At 35.0% G+C, this 17,554-nt stretch overlaps 2 protein-coding genes across 3 annotated transcripts in view; one reads left to right on the forward strand and one right to left on the reverse strand.

Moving 5' to 3' along the window:
• Positions 1 to 3,148: 3,148 nt before the first annotated feature.
• On the forward strand, positions 3,149 to 5,863 carry LOC107656929 (paired mesoderm homeobox protein 2B-like). The gene is made up of 3 exons (XM_016444881.1): positions 3,149 to 3,436; positions 4,346 to 4,533; positions 5,354 to 5,863. The coding sequence occupies exons 1-3, from the start codon at positions 3,244 to 3,246 to the stop codon at positions 5,651 to 5,653; spliced, it is 681 nt and encodes a 226-aa protein (XP_016300367.1). The 5' UTR covers positions 3,149 to 3,243; the 3' UTR covers positions 5,654 to 5,863.
• A 2,506-nt stretch (positions 5,864 to 8,369) lies between these two features.
• LOC107656319 (LIM and calponin homology domains-containing protein 1-like) overlaps positions 8,370 to 17,554 on the reverse strand; it is a 56,143-nt gene continuing 46,958 nt past the window's right edge. For both annotated transcript variants that reach the window (XM_016444112.1, XM_016444102.1), the window contains 8 exons: positions 16,223 to 16,315; positions 15,945 to 16,150; positions 15,587 to 15,681; positions 14,332 to 14,440; positions 11,525 to 11,611; positions 10,226 to 10,334; positions 10,043 to 10,145; positions 8,370 to 9,300 (listed from right to left, as the gene is read on the reverse strand). In XM_016444112.1, the coding sequence (XP_016299598.1) occupies positions 9,275 to 9,300; positions 10,043 to 10,145; positions 10,226 to 10,334; positions 11,525 to 11,611; positions 14,332 to 14,440; positions 15,587 to 15,681; positions 15,945 to 16,150; positions 16,223 to 16,315 (828 nt within the window). In that variant the 3' untranslated portion in view covers positions 8,370 to 9,274. The remainder of the gene's footprint in view (positions 9,301 to 10,042; positions 10,146 to 10,225; positions 10,335 to 11,524; positions 11,612 to 14,331; positions 14,441 to 15,586; positions 15,682 to 15,944; positions 16,151 to 16,222; positions 16,316 to 17,554) is intronic.

The raw sequence follows: 17,554 nt of genomic DNA on the forward strand, positions 1-17,554 counted from the left end.
AGATAGATAGATAGATAGATAGATAGATAGATAGATAGATAGATAGATAGATAGATAGATAGATAGATAGATAGATAGATAGATAGATAGATAGATAGATAGATAGATAGATAGATAGATAGATAGATAGATAGATAGATAGATAGATAGATAGATAGATAGATAGATAGATAGATAGATAGATAGATAGATAGATAGATAGATAGATAGATAGATAGATAGATAGATAGATAGATAGATAGATAGATAGATAGATAGATAGATAGATAGATAGATAGATAGATAGATAGATAGATAGATAGATAGATAGATAGATAGATAGATAGATAGATAGATAGATAGATAGATAGATAGATAGATAGATAGATAGATAGATAGATAGATAGATAGATAGATAGATAGATAGATAGATAGATAGATAGATAGATAGATAGATAGATAGATAGATAGATAGATAGATAGATAGATAGATAGATAGATAGATAGATAGATAGATAGATAGATAGATAGATAGATAGATAGATAGATAGATAGATAGATAGATAGATAGATAGATAGATAGATAGATAGATAGATAGATAGATAGATAGATAGATAGATAGATAGATAGATAGATAGATAGATAGATAGATAGATAGATAGATAGATAGATAGATAGATAGATAGATAGATAGATAGATAGATAGATAGATAGATAGATAGATAGATAGATAGATAGATAGATAGATAGATAGATAGATAGATAGATAGATAGATAGATAGATAGATAGATAGATAGATAGATAGATAGATAGATAGATAGATAGATAGATAGATAGATAGATAGATAGATAGATAGATAGATAGATAGATAGATAGATAGATAGATAGATAGATAGATAGATAGATAGATAGATAGATAGATAGATAGATAGATAGATAGATAGATAGATAGATAGATAGATAGATAGATAGATAGATAGATAGATAGATAGATAGATAGATAGATAGATAGATAGATAGATAGATAGATAGATAGATAGATAGATAGATAGATAGATAGATAGATAGATAGATAGATAGATAGATAGATAGATAGATAGATAGATAGATAGATAGATAGATAGATAGATAGATAGATAGATAGATAGATAGATAGATAGATAGATAGATAGATAGATAGATAGATAGATAGATAGATAGATAGATAGATAGATAGATAGATAGATAGATAGATAGATAGATAGATAGATAGATAGATAGATAGATAGATAGATAGATAGATAGATAGATAGATAGATAGATAGATAGATAGATAGATAGATAGATAGATAGATAGATAGATAGATAGATAGATAGATAGATAGATAGACAGACAGACAGACAGGCAGACAGACAGATAGATAGATAGATAGATAGATAGATAGACTCTACAAAAATGCTGGGTTGTTTTAACCCAAATTTGGGTCAAATATGGACTAACCCAACTGCTGGGTTAAATTTTTCAATCAGCAGAAAATAAAAAAGATATTTACCTGGCCTGGCAGTGGTCTTGACCTTGACTTACCCAACAATTAAAAACATATGTCATATTTTTGACATAACAGAAAGAAGAAAAGTAAACATCGTTACACTTGTGTTCATTTTTTACACAAAATAAGGCGTTGCTTGCATTTTAAACATAGCCTAGATTTGTTACAAAAAAATGTATAAAACGCATGTTGGGTCATTTAACCCCTCCACGTTTAGTCAATCAACTTTTTTTACCCAAATCATATTGGCAACCCAGCGCTGGGTCAGTGTGTGAAAAGTGATTTATTAAGCAAATTAAGCGTTTGTTAAACAATCAGACAGATTTATGAGCCAGTCCCCTTTTCAGTGCAACAATTCATATTTTGATGGATCATAATCTCATGCAATCTGTAACAAAATAATGTGATTTATTATTTGATATTATTGGAAAGCTATTGTTAAGCTGTAATGCGCCTGTGGCAAATTCATATGTACGCAGATGTCCCTTTTAAAAGTGCTGGGTGGCTAATGGTATCAACCAAACCCGACTAATCATAGCAGCGCTGTATATTTTATTGTTCAGCTGGTGCTCTTGTGTAGGCCTGTTGCTCTCATAACGTTATGATGGATGGGTTGCGCACTCGCCAATTCTTTGAGCAGCTCAACGTGATACTCGCTTGTTGAGCACAAAGGCTCGTGGATATTTGCATCAAAACCCACTCTATCATCTCCTGTCTCTCTTTTCCACCTACATATACACGTATTAGACACAATAACGGTTTGACCTGGCTCATGTCAAATGTCATGCAAGGTTCAAAGTAAGTAAGAACAAATAATTGCGAATATAGTCAAAACGGCTAAAGCTTCAGACATTTATACGCAATGGCGGCACAGAAACCAAATCTGAAGCGGTCATAGAACCACGAAAATGTGCATTAAGAAGCAAGAAGAAAGGATACAAGAAACTTGAACTTATAAAAGCAAGCATAGATAATTCCTGGTTTATTAGATTTTTATAAAATGCTATTCTATTCTATTCTATTCTATTCTATTAATTAATAATAAACGTGGCTCTAATTTAAAACAAATTCTCTAATTAGCCAGTTTTTAAATCGTCATCGTGAGTAGGCTATATTAATACTAATGCATAATGTAATTATTTTCTGAAAATCTTTTCATCTTACACTAAGTTATGTGTAATGTGTGTAATATAAACTGTAGGCTATTGCTACAATGCTACATCAAACCAGCATCAAACGTGTAGCCTAGTATATCGCCTATACAAAAAAACAACTTTAGAAATTGTTGTGAAAAACTGTCCTTTTTAATATTTCAATGACAAAAATCACAAACATATTTCAGATAACGGTAATAGTAAAAAAAAAAGAAAAAAAAAAAAAATCTCACCTGGCTTCAGAGGTGTGGACCGTTCAGAAAGTTTTTTTTTTTTTTTCTTTTTCTTTTTCTTTTTCTTAGCTCAAAACACATTTTTGTATGCAATAGTGCAAAATCTAAAAAATCTCAATAGATTTAGCTGTAACATGCTATGGTCATGCATTTATTAGGCTGCTGGCTGATATGATGCAGGTGGAGGCAGAGATGATGGAGAGACATGTCAAAAGCATAATACAATGAGACCCACCGCCACGTGTCAGTGACCGACTTAATCAACTAAACTCCAGGGCTAATAAAAGCCACAGAGCCCTCACATGAGAACAGTTCCGAGGACATCAGAGAGATTTTGCGAGAGTGATGGAGTACAGCTACCTAACGTCTACTGCACACGAGCCTGTGATGGACACTGGCCGAGCTTCTAGCCGCTCCACGGAGTTCAGCTCCTGCAGTCAGCCCTTCAGATTTCAATATAACAGGTGCAATCTGGGAAACACAACCAGTTGCCATTTCCTTGCGCCTGGATCTCACCAACCCTCACACTACATAACAGGTTAGTTTATGCTTTAATCCCATTTTTATTAGTATATGTATATCAAATTTATTAAGGATGTTATTATTTGCATTGGCTAACATTTTAAACTTAAAAATTGACAGCCAACCATTTTGCAGGGGAAAATATTTTCAAATTAATTTTTAATGAATTTATTTTGAAATATTAATAGTATACTTTTGTTCAGCAAGGATGAATTTAACTGATCAAAAATCACCTTTGATTAATTTAATGCATCCTTGTTAAGATTTTACAATTGTTTTAAAGATTAAACCATTTTTTAAATTTCAAATAAATACTGTTCTTTTGAACTTTCCATTCATCAACGTATCATGCAGAAAGTAGCTTATATCAAGATTTCACGAAAAAAAAAAATGTTTCTTGAGCACCAAAACAGCATAATAAAATTATTAATTATTAAAAAGGCTCGTTATATAGCATATTAATCATTATTTTAAAAGGTGTTATTACAGAAGAAAGTGGGTCAAATGCAATTTAAGTGCATTTAAAACAATGTAGCCTATTATATTGTTTAAAAACATGCTTTTGCTACAAAAGCCATTGCATTTTAGCTTCTTGTTGGTTGTCTTATCACTCATTTTGAAAAGTGTAATAAATGCACAATATTCCAAATTGGCGACTGATTTCTGAAAGATCATGTGGCACTGAAGACTGGCGTAATGGCGGTTGAAAATTCAGCTTTGCTATCACATGAATTACATTTTAAAATCTATTAAAATAGAAAATGGTTATTTTAAATTGTAACAATATTGCTGTTTTTACTGTATCTTTAAAATAAGAGCCTTTAAAAAAAATCTTCCTGTCCCCAAACTTTTGAAGGGCGTAAACAGTTGCTGCAATATAAAACATATATATCTGTGTTTAATTAAAATTTAATTCAATTTCCAGTTCATCCTAATCTTCTGCCTTACGAACGAGGCGTCCAGGAGAGACGCAAACAAAGGCGCGTCCGCACCATCTTCACCAGCGCGCAGCTGAAAGCGCTCGAGCGCGTGTTCTCACAGACTCATTATCCAGACATCTACACCCGAGAGGAGCTCGCGCAGGAGATCCATCTTACTGAAGCTCGAGTTCAGGTATCTGAGCTTCTGCTCTGATCATTCTTCAACTGCGTATGTTCTTTTTGGGTTCTAAGATACATCAAGAACCCCTTCATAGTCATACAGGTTATTCTGCCTATTCTTATTTAAAATGTTTTCATAAATATCTAATATTGGCTAATGTGTATCTGACATTAATGTGTTCTAGCTGATTGCCCTCAACAAAAACACTAAAATGTCACAAATCCTGAACCTTTCCCAAAAAAGTTATGTTATATTAAAGTTATATTGTTCATATATTGCCAAAATGATTGGGATTCCCCCTCCCCCCTCTCTAATGAACAGGTTTGACTACTTCAGTCATTTCCATGAGTACAATGTTAAATGTTTAAGCATATAATGATATTCTAGGGAATTGTGTGCTTCTAGTTTTATAGCAACAGTTCGGACAGGACCCTTTTCTATTCATGACAATGCCTCTGTGTATAAGGCAAGGTTCAAAAAGAAATGATTGATTTGACTGGTCTACAGAAAACCAAGTCCTAATACCAGCTGAACACATTTGGTGTGACATTAAATGCAGACCTTGAGACAAAAACACATCACCAAACACCAATGACTTGTACATATGGTCATTTTAGACACTTCCAAAACTGTTGCAACAAAGATATATAATTCATGTATTTAAACATTAAACATTGTACTCATGGAAATGACTAAAGTAGTCAAACCTGTTCATTAGAAGGGGGTGTCCCAATACTTTTGGCAAAATAATGTATCTGTCGATTGGAATTAATTAGGTCTGGTACATTTTGAAGTATTTATTCATTAAATGGGTTTATTTGATTTTATTTAGGTCTGGTTCCAGAACAGACGTGCTAAATTTCGCAAACAGGAACGTGCAGCTACATGGACCGAGTCATCTTGCGAAGTGAACAGTTCACCTTCCCATGACAGCTCCAAAACGCTGACAGTCCCTGACCCAGACAGCACACAACCCACTCTTACCCTAAACCCAGACCACAAACAGGACACCAGCAGTCACAGAGAGGACCAGGCTCCAGACCAACTGCCCTTGTTAGGGGTCTGTTCTCTTGAAACACAGAGGTCAAGAGGTCACCAAACTCACTGTGCAACGACTGCCTGCATGTGTTGAGCAGTGAAAGACATGATGTGCCAGTTCAAACATCAGAACCCACTGTCTAGATCTCTATAGTGCCATTTGATTACCTCATTTATGTTATTTTTCTGATCTCATGCAAATAGGAAATTAATAATGCATTGGCCTATTCATTGACAACTAAAACCGATAATGCTTAGGGAATTTTTGTCTACATTTTGTACAAGTATGGGAGAGATACTTGACATATCTTTTTTAATGATTTTATTAAAATGCAAATAAAGAAAGTGGATAGAAAAAGTGTCATATAATCAGTCAACATATGTAATCTTTTACTGCTTTTTGTTCTGGACGAGATGTTTGCTCCAGTTATTTATAATAACAAATATTTAGATTTACAACTAACATTATTTAACATAAAATGCACACAGAGCAATGAAATTACATTGGAAAAAAATAGTGCATTTAAAATAGTTTATTACAGTTTATTTAAAAACATACACTTGCTATAAAAGCCATTGCATTTCAGCGTCTTGTAGGTTGTCTTGTATCGCTCATTTTTAAAAGGGTATAATAAATACAGAATATGAAGTTATTTGTCACACACATCTCACTCATCCTTGGCTACTCTTTCCAGTAATTATTGCCTTACTTCTGTTTCAGTTCATATTCTTACAATGTCACAAAATAAAACAAACGATATACAAGCAACAATCAAAACCCCCCGCATCTAAATGACAATGTCTTTTAATCTCAAATATTAACAGAAAGCGTAAGCAGAAGTTAAAAAAGCAGGAATTATATGCTAGTGTTGCTGAATACAATCTGCCCTCGTTGTTGAATTTGATATTTTGGTGACATTTAGGATTGCAATCCTTTCCAGTTGATTGAGATAAATATAGATATATTTAACAATTTTACATCTCTAAATGCACATGAAATGAGTGAAAAGCTTACAGAGGGTGTTAGTTTCATTTTTTAAATCTCTTGTTTGCACATTCATAGTGTTTGAATAAAGTACAAGGGTAAAAGCAGAGTGCTCAGTGCATATGCATAATACTCTCATCAATACACATTGGGAACTTGAAGCTTTGGATGCAAGGGTGGCCGACACTAGACATTATCTAGGAGCGCATTTCTAAGGCACAACATTACAGAAGAGAGAAAGGCAACAGAACACATAAAACGGAAAAAAAGGGTTACACTTTACATTACAGTGTTTATAAGTTATTACATAATATACTTCTGATTATGTGGAGCTGCTTTGCACAGTTAATGTTATTACTTTAGTCATTCATTTTAGTAGCGTGTAATGTATGTGTAACATGGACATTGTAATGTAAAGCATAATCAAGGAAAGTTTCAGGGATCATGCAATCTTCTTACTATTCAACTGCAGAGCAAAACGTAAATATTAATAACCAATTTTGAAAAATAATCGAATGGAAATGTAAGATCTACCCATTAGCAACATGCTGTTAAACAATACTGCACAAATAAAGTATCAAACCCCTCACTGATCAAACAAGATAAAACAGGCAATGAGAAACGGAGGAAGGAACAGAACATTTCAATCAAAACCACTCGAGTTCATGAAGACGTGTTTTCAAAACATAAATGAAGAAAGTGATGGACAATCTTATCTGTATTTATTTCATGTTGTCAGTTAAGGCATCAGGACGAATCAGCTAGGCCTAAGAGTCGCACATTATGCATTCGTCTGTTAGTGGAACATTTAAAAAATAATGTGACACCTGCAAGACCTTTACAAAAACTGAGATTATTATGAATGCAAATTTTTCTTAAATGAAAACTGGACTTTTGTGCTACCTCATGTTCCTCACAATGAAAATGGATTCAGTCTCACTCTACATTACAGTGCCCATGTTACAATGGATTTACGCAAGTACTTGAGTAATACTCATGAACAACTGTAGTCAATATGTGGAAGTTTATAATTCCATGTCATTGGTGTTAGGCCCAAAACATACTCTAAACAAGTATGTGAATGTAGATGATTCTAGCTATGCACCCTCAGTAGTGAGTATACTAAACTATGACGTAAATTTCACTTATAAGTGGCATCAAAAATGTCACTGGCAAAAACGTGAAAATGTCATATCTGCCATTTATAAATTGCTTAAGTGCTGTAACCACCAGAGTCAATATGTGATATTCTTGATGTTGAAAAAATGTCAAAAGTCATATTCACGCTGGCTTTACTGTTCACAGATAACGAATAGTGAAAGAGTGCAAGGTAAGTAGCTAAATGTTTAATATTTGAAACTTTTTTTATAACATAAAAATGTTAAACAACCAACAGTAATATCCAGTTTTTTTTTTTGCCATTTCGAATTATGTTGCCATTTTTCACATAGGCATATGAATAAGAGTGAATGGTGGCAAATTTTAAAATAAAAATATTTGCAAACTACGGAGCCCCGCACATGGCATGCAGGAAAAAAAATAGTACGCACGATTTACTATTTCGTTCCCTCGATTTATAAATTGTACGCACGATTTATTAATTCGTTCCCTCGATTTGCTAAATCGTGCACACGATTTATAAATCGAGAGAACGAAACAGTAATCGTGTGCACGTTTTAGTACATCGAGGGAACGAATTAGTCAAATGTGCGCACCCTAGGGCTCCGCATGGGGCTCGGTAGCAAACAGTTCAAATAGATAACTACAAAAAATTATTTTTCTTATTACGCTATTCTTTTTTCTTCTTTTTTTTACAAAAAATATTATTTTTCTTATTTCTTTCATGTTTTTAAAGAATTCTTTAATTCTTTAAATAAAAAGACCATTACAAACCCCCTCCAAAAAATGGTCCCCCCAATGTTTAAGACATGTTTACAGCCTTGAGTTGCTTATTTAGTCAGAATACAATGCTACTTTTGAATGGCCGTCAATAGCAAAAGATGCTTTTTGCTCCCAGAATGTTGTAGTTAGCCTTGACCCTTTGGCTTCTACAAATCAGTTTTCTCTCTTAGGCAAACTACTGTCATGAGGCAACCGTTTTAAGAGAATCTTGATTTGAGATTTTTATATCGTTTATACACTCTCAAAAAATAATTAGCACCTTTAAGGTACATATTAGGTATGCATTAGTATATTCTGAAAAGGTACTGCCCCACTGACAAGTGTTGTGAGAGTGTTAACAGCTACCTAGATATTATTTGGGTTAATGGCACAGGCATTTGACTGATCTCTATCTCAGCCTTTAGAACTGAGGATTGATATTGACACATCAATCTGCATTTGTGTAAAGTATGTTTCTGGCCTTATTGCTATTGAGATGTGTGTAACATGGCCACTGTGAGGTAAAGTGCTACCATTACTTCTCATTCTAAAGTGTTAAACTAACAGTATGAACAGACTCGCTGTAGTCTCTGTAATCGCAGTAATATCTTATGGACTTTTTATCATGTAAGCGATAAAGTCGTTTTTCAGCGAGCACAATGACAGTCAAAGAAAGTCCAGAGGAAAACCCATCATGTGTCCATGATTCCAGTTTTGACTTTAATGGCTATGCTTGATTGTGCTGTAAGGAAAACGTTGTATAAACGTAAAATCCGTTCTTCTTGGGTATGGTCCTGGGTCAGTTTAACCTGATTTCACTTACATTTCTTTGTCAGAAGTGCAGAGGCATCACAATGTTGTTGGCTGGCCAGCAGCTGCAAGGAAGGAGCACATTAAAAATGTCCTGAAAATATGTTTAGGATTGTTTTACCCTTGTACTAGACCCAGATTTTCAATCTTAAAATAAGAAAAAAAAATCAATCATAAAAATAAGAAAAAAACATGATAAATGTTTACTTTAAAATATATTTTATGGTAAATTATTACTTACAATTAATACTGATTGATATGAAATATGTCATATGTGATGTGTGAAGAAAAAGAAAAATGAATGCAAATATTACTTTAATAGACTATTTCTACATTTTCTTTTGTCAAATGATGTAAACATTTTGAAAATCTTATTAAATTGTAATTACATTAAAAAATACATTTATAATAACAGATGTAATTGTGTGTATTTAGGATAAATAAAATGCTAGCAATAAAATTAGACTAAGCAAGGCAAAGGCGTTATTCTGTAAATCAATGTTATTTCCACCACAGAATGTTATTAACCACAGTACAGAAATTGAAATGTGGTGAAGACTTGACAGAAAACTCTCATTTGATTTACGTATATCAACAAATGAACTAGTGAGATTGTGAAAAGTGTTTTAAGAGTTAATTTTCTAAATGTCAACAGGCCCCATAGTTGAAGAAATTACTAAAATAATTTAAAGCTAATGTCATTAAGATTTTCCTGTTTATGATACCAAATATAGAAAAAAGGGAATTACAGTAACCTGCACATTTAGGATCATGTTTAAGATACAATTAAAACACATTAAGCCTCACCTCTTGATTTTATGTAGCATTCTTGACAATTAAGAAGTCCATTTCGAATTCTGACGTCAGTTCCAGCACTTGTGTCTCCAAGTAACCCTTTACATATGCCACACTAGAACACATCAGATAATGATTTAAGAGGATGCACAAGTTTCTTACACACACACAGAGACAAAAGTATCTGAGTTTTACCTTAAAACACTGAATATGGAAGTACAACCCCAAGCTTTCAATGATCATAGCTGCTCCTTTACCCAACGGATGTGCACAACTGGAGCAAAGCTTCTTTCCACTTACTGACCTGCAGAGGGCGCCATACAAAGCCATATATTCATGTCAAACTTTAACAACTAGCATTCTTGTCTTGTCAGGTCTTAGAAGAAAAGTAATAAGAAAAATTTTAATATTTGTAGGATTATAAATAGTATAAAATAGGTCAAAATGGGGTCTTAAAGTCTGAGACCAACATTATTATATATTTTTAAAAGCTACATATGTTTTATTTTTAATACAAATCTCTTTGGTTTGAATTTCGATTTTCTTCAAAATTTTATTATAGGTTTGAGCGCAAGCTAGATTAAAGTGATTATTACTTTTTGAATATAGATATTTTTCTATACGTATACGTATATAAGTCATATACACATAGGATGACTTGAGGGTGAGTAATTTATGGACTAATTTTCATTTTTGGAAATTAACTTAATTCACATTAACCCTTTAATGTAAAACATTCTTTTCTTGTCAGGTCTTGGATGAAAAGCAATAATAAAAAATAAGACTTTAAAGAGGTAACAAATGCAATACAGGCACGCAATTTAAAGAAATAGGATTGTGCGCAAAGCATTTAGCATGATTATGTAACTACTGAAATGAAAGCAATGATTATGCCTTATTATCATGGTGGCACAACTTGGATCATCATGTGCTGAACCTAAATCAACAGTTTTGCATTTTATGGACAGTTTTATGGATTATGGACGTATTTTAGTCAGAAGCAATAGTTTAAAGTTAAAATGCCTTAATGATGAATTTATTACAAACACACAGCTTTTCACTTCACAAGGTGCTAATTGAAGGACTGAAGTGTGGATTACTTGTACATTACTGTGATGTTTTTATCAGCTGTTCGACTCATTCTGACTGCACCCATTCACTGTAGAGGATTCATTGGTGAGCAAGTGATGCAATGCTACATCTCTCTAAATCTGTTCCAATGAAGAAACAAACTCATCTACATCTTGGATGGCCTGAGGATAAGTACATTTTCAGCAAATGTTCATTTTTGGGTGAACTGTTCCTTTAAACCAATACTTTTGCATTTAAATTAAATGCAAGAAATCTTACAGGCCAGTTCAACAGCATGACGCAATCACGGTGTCTGGGTGAAGCGCACAAATGCTTTCGAAGCCTATTACTAAAATGCTCCACACACACACACACACATGCATCTCCATGTGATTGAGTATGTGTTGGAGGGAAGGCTCATACCTGCTGGGTGATGGAGGTGGCGTGTCTTGTGATGGTGTGGGTGATTTTGATGGGTGTGTCCCTAAAACATTTTCACACGACCCAGTCCTGCCAGCAGCCGCACACACATACACACAAGCATAGAGACACACAACTGTGAAAGCAAGTCATACGCAGAAATGTTCCATGGCCCGAGAAAAAAACTTAATATGACCAGGGGCCTCATTTATAACCTGAAACATGCCCTGAAAGAGGCATACGCCACTTCCTATGCAAAAGATGGGATTTATAAAAACAAACTTGACGGGAAAATTTGCGCACCTGCACGCAAACTCTGACCCATGCGTACGCACACTTTTACTACAGTGAGCAAAACAATTAAGTATTTTAAACTCTGTTTTCATTTTGATATAAACAATTAGATTAAAAATGACACTCATTAATGGAGATGAGCACTGAGATTACATAAAGTCATTATGCAGAAGTTAAAGATTATATGAATAGACATATTTGTAGTGGATGCGCTATATTTTTGATGACTTTTCCTGTGGCATGCTATGTTTTAATGACAGGGAGGAGTGCTAGGTGCACAATAATTCCTCCTTAAACTAAACTGCAGATCTCACGTTATGAGAAAATATTTTTAGTGAGAACAAGGAAATGATGCGCACTTCGATATTATGGAAGACACTGCTGGATTCGGTGGATGAACGGTCCATCGGCTGGTTTGAATAGGTCCAATGACAATACTGTACAACTACTGATGTTGATGTGTGCAGGCAGACTCCTTCTGTAATAGTCATATTTGAAGGATAGAATTTAAAAGAAACTGTAAGATTTGCACGTTTCATTTTTTTTAAATTTTGTCAGTGACGCGCCGAGTCAGACAACTGCATTTTCTACTGCAAAATATAAGTAGGCCAAACTAGCCTATATAAATACCCTAAAACATATGTGTACATTATCAGCAAAATGGCATAAATTTGATTTATTTAAAACAATTAAAATAGCCTACTATTCGATCAGTGTAAATGAATGAATTAACTCTTTTCTAAAATGTTTCTCCGAGAAGTATTTTATACAATTTTGTTTTTATTTTTTTATATATGTATTCTAAAACATAACAAGGATACTGTATGATTTTTAGCAATGTAAATTGTATGGCAGAAATGGCATTTATAGTCCATATCTCCTTAATGCCTTTGATGGAGTTAAACATGGTGTCACGTGGTGTCACACTTCTCGGGAGGCAAGGAGCGAGGAACGAGGAAACACGGAGATAACTTCAATTCACAGTCTTTAATGATCACACGGGGAACGTAGGAGACACTGGAACACAAGGAATGACGTTTGAGGACCGACAAACACTAACTGAAAGGACTGGGGCTTTTAAACACTGGGTGATTAGGGGAACACAGGTGCATGGAATGACTAATTAAAGGGAACACGGCACACCTGGGGAGGGAAAACACAACACAAAGAGTCCAGGGGCGTGACATTACTCCCCCCTCCCGGAAGGTGCGTCCTCGCACCGTAGAAACAACATGGGGAGGGGAGTGGGTGGGAACTAGGGAGGAGGCTCAGGAGGAGGACGGACACCCGGGAGGGGGCCGGCAGACAGATTCCAGGGAGGAGACGACAGGAGGGACCCAGAGCAGGAAGAGCACAGCAGGACCCAGGCCACAGCCATAACAGCAGCCCACGGTGGAGCCGACGGAGGGAGGAGCCATGAAGGAGGAATGGCCAATGGCGGCGGAGCAGGTGGTGGAGGAGCCCGAGGTGGAGACGGAGAGCCAACGAGCCAGGGGGATGCCGAGAATCCGGGGGGCCAGGGTGGAGCCGAGGGCTCTGGCGACCAAGGCAGTCATCGGTGGGCTCAGGCTGATGCTCCGTACTGCGGGGAGATGGTGGGCTGGGCTCTGGGTCCGGAGTGGATCCGGCGAGATCCTCCACAGGGCAGATGGTGAGGGGCGACCCGTTTCTCGCCAGAGTCCACTCCACGAAGGCGGCGAATTCCTCCCGAGGACCATCCTCGGACGACAACGCTCTGCACTCGGCGTTCAGGCTTGCGTCATAGAAAGAGTAGAGCGCGTCATCCGGATAGCTGGTGATGTTCGCGACCAACAGGAACAGTTTGGTATGGTCCTCGAGAGCTTTATCTCCCTGCTCCAGCAGGAGGAGGAGAAATTCGGGGCGAGTGAAGGGATCCATGGGGACACAACGGAAAGAAAAACACTGAGAAAAAAAACGGAAAACAAACGGAGGGGAAAACACGGAAGTTACTGTTTTGGTCGGTCCTTCTGTCACACTTCTCACACTAACTGAAAGGACTGGGGCTTTTAAACACTGGGTGATTAGGGGAACACAGGTGCATGGAATGACTAATTAAAGGGAACACGGCACACCTGGGGAGGGAAAACAACACAAAGAGTCCAGGGGCGTGACACGTTGATGGGAATATGCATGGAAATGATATGCAGATGAGGTTATGCATAATAAAACTAGGCATGGTAAGCTCCATATATGGTGATTTCGGGGAGGAGACGGGGTGGAAATGCACGTACGCACAATCTTTCTCTGACTGGGATTTATAAAAGGATTTTTGCGCAGGTTCTGGCATACGAATGGTTTTATAAATCGGAAAACTTTTGTGTGTATGCAGAAACTAGCTTTCGTGCGTACGTACACTTTTAGGATGAATTCTACGTAAAGTTTTATAAATGAGGCCCCTGATCTTTAAAACATCCTCCACTCATAGCAAAGCCAAGCAGCATTTTGGCACATATGTGTGTATGCAAGCCAGCATGCATTCCCACAAACACACACACCTCCTCATCCTTGTGGTCTGGCTCTGAGGTGGACTCGGTTTACGATCCAGCGAGGCAGTTTTCTTCAAATCTTCTTGTCTGTCTTTAGACTTACAGCTCCAAGAGCCATCTGTAATAATACAAAGAGAAAAAGCATGCGTGTCTCCTAATTTGCTGTTTTAATTGAGTGTGCAGGTAACACTTTAAGTTGTCCTTGTTACACGTTACATGTATTTACTATTATAATAACAATAAATTATGCATAATTACATGCAAGTAACCCTAAGCCAAACCCTGATCCTAAACCTAACCATATAAGTACATGTAGTTAATTAATATTACTCAGTACTTAAATGTATAATTACACTGTAACAAGGACACCTTAAAATAAAGTGTAACCGTTTTGTATATACGTAAACATTGTGGCAGACGAGTGAAACATTAAAAAAATATGTTCTTGTATTTTCTTTTTTAAGTTTTAACAAGGCTATTTTTAAGTTGTATTATATAAAAGTTATTTATTTTTTATAATTGAAAGATTTCAGAAATGTTGGTAGAAGTCAGCATGGCATAAACTACAAGAGAGAAATTCAAAAAAGGATCCTTTTTTTGTGTGTATTAAGAAAACAATATCAGATATTTTCTTTTTTTATGAAAGCTTTTTTCAGGTCAAATGATGTAATCCTAATAAAATTATTTGATATTAATGAAAAGAAAATATATATATATATATATATATATACACATACACATACACATACACATATATATATATATATATATACACATACACATATATACATATATACACACACACACACTCTATTATATAGAGTGTTGTATTATAGTAATAATAATAATAATAATAATATTGCTATTATTTAGAATAATATAATATAATATAATATAATATAACTAAATATAAATATATTAATGACTTATTTAATATTAGATTTAAAAATATCTAAAATGTTGTTATAAGAAGATTGGTTATTTCTAAAAACATATTGTCCTCCAAATCAAGGTCATGATATTTAATGAATATAATAATAATTGATGTTGAAAATTGTGTTTGAAAACATTTTTGAATTTAATTGAAGTTACTTTTTACATGATGGTTGCTTCATTTGACATTTTACAGTCGATTATTTTTTTTTCTTTGTAGATAATCAAAAATGTATGAAACCAAGAAAAATAACTTTATTTTTTATTTTATAAATTACATTTTGTCATTTAGGACATCCATTTTGACCCAGGGTTAGTGTTTGTGTCTTACCCTGTATAAACTGCAGTTGTGGTGTAGCTGTTTGGCTCTCCTGAGGTTCAGTTCTCTGACCATTCTGCTGAGCTGGTGTGATTACTTGATCAGGGCTAGAGAGGTTATATTAACATTGAAACATCCTTTCAGACATATCCTGTGTGCAGAGTTATGATATCAACACTTGCATCTGTACTTGACCATTACACCTTTTCCAATGACAGGTTGCCAGAGTACATCAAAATCAGCTGAAATAAATTGCATTTGACATTAAAATTGTAATTAAAATGTTATGTAGGGTTTGTTACTATAGTAAGTTACCATTATTCTTGTGGAAAAATTATTTGTTTTCAAATGGATTTTGTATGTACTCCACCTGTGTGTAAGTCTGTTACTCTGGTTTGTCTGTGCCTGTTTCTCCAACATTTCCTGTTTCCTTTCCCAGTCAGCCAAGGAGAGGACAATGGTGTCATGTGGGGCTGAGGGCTGGGTGAGGGGCGGAGCCTCTGTCACCATACAGGATGATAAACCTGAGGTGCGAGGGGACATTGGGGTCACGGTTTCCTCCAGTATCCGCCTTTCCTATTGATTAAGAGCTAATTAGTGGTCATTAAGAACCAATTAGATCTCATGTAAAACAGTTAAAATACGTACCTCTTCATGGTGTCTCCTCTCATCCTCTTCCACTTCTCTCTGTGCTCTCTCCCACTCCTCCTTCAGCTTCTCTTGCTCTCGCTGATATTTCTCCTGCAGAAAAAGAAAAAGAGGGATTAAAGGTATAGTTCACTTCAGTCATAATTTATTCAACCGTATGTTGTTTCAAGCTGCATAACTTAACTTTCATCTGTGGAACACAAAAGGAGAAATTCTGAGAAATGTACTGTTTGCCCTTTTTCATGCAATAACAACGAATGGGAATCATATTATTTTTATGATACACTTTATTCAGGTCAAATGGAGGAACTCTAAGAAAACTTTGATATTTATGAAATTGAAACATTTTTGACAATAATTTGTACTTTTTGTATTATTTGTTGTATATTTGTATTATTATTATTATTATTATTATTATTATTATTATTATTGTACTTCTACTTGACATTTTTAAATGCATACTTTAAAAAAAGAAAAAAGTAGAAAAAAGTTTGTGGTAGGATTTTTGAAAAAAATTGAAAATAGAAATATTGTTAAATATTTGTCACGTTGCACACACACGAGGGACGAGGAGACGCTGGAGAATATGTTGACAGGACTTTATTTGCATGAACCAAGGGAGACGAACACAGGAAGACGTTCACACGAAGACGTTCACAGCGGACCCAGAACTTGGGACTGGGAACACTATTTATATACACACACAGGAGGAGGGGATGACGAGACACACCTGGGAGCAATGAAACATCAAGGGAAACACCTGGGACAAATGAACTAAACTAATCAGGACAGGAACAGGAAACTAACCAAATAAGGGCATGGGAAGGCACATGGGGAGCAGGACACACACAAAACATGGAACAGAGTCTGACAATATTACTACAATTAAAAATCTTTTTTTAAATATATTGAAAATGTAATTTATTTATTTAATATCAAGGATGAATTTGAAACAGCAGCTATTACTCCAGTTTTCAATGTCGCAAGATCCTTCAGAAATCATTCTAATATCTAAAATAAATGTTGAAAACTTCAATTTGATACAACATTTTCAGGATGATTTGATGAATATAAACTACAGAACAGCATTTATTTGAAATAGATTTTTTTCGAATAACGTAAAAGTCTTTGCTTTCACTTTTGAACAATTTAATCCATCCATGCTGAACAAGTAATATTTTCTTAACAAAAAAATCTTGACCCCAAAAGCATTCAGATATCGCTGTATAAGCTGAATAAAAAGCAGAAACGTTTGACTGATGAAACGTAAAGACATTAAACACACGGCTGCGACAATATATGGGTCATGTGTTTCAGTTCCTGTTTTGTGTT

Source organism: Sinocyclocheilus anshuiensis, unplaced genomic scaffold, assembly GCF_001515605.1.
Source record: "Sinocyclocheilus anshuiensis isolate Anshui unplaced genomic scaffold, SAMN03320099.WGS_v1.1 scaffold85, whole genome shotgun sequence".
NCBI lineage: Eukaryota > Metazoa > Chordata > Actinopteri > Cypriniformes > Cyprinidae > Sinocyclocheilus > Sinocyclocheilus anshuiensis.

Bases quoted from the DNA above. Each gene is read 5' to 3' on its own strand.
- LOC107656929 (XM_016444881.1), top strand. From the start codon at position 3,244: ATGGAGTACAGCTACCTAACGTCTACTGCACACGAGCCTGTGATGGAC. The intron at 3,437-4,345 runs GTTAGTTTATGC...TTCAATTTCCAG, and splicing joins ACCCTCACACTACATAACAG to TTCATCCTAATCTTCTGCCT. The intron at 4,534-5,353 runs GTATCTGAGCTT...GATTTTATTTAG, and splicing joins TTACTGAAGCTCGAGTTCAG to GTCTGGTTCCAGAACAGACG.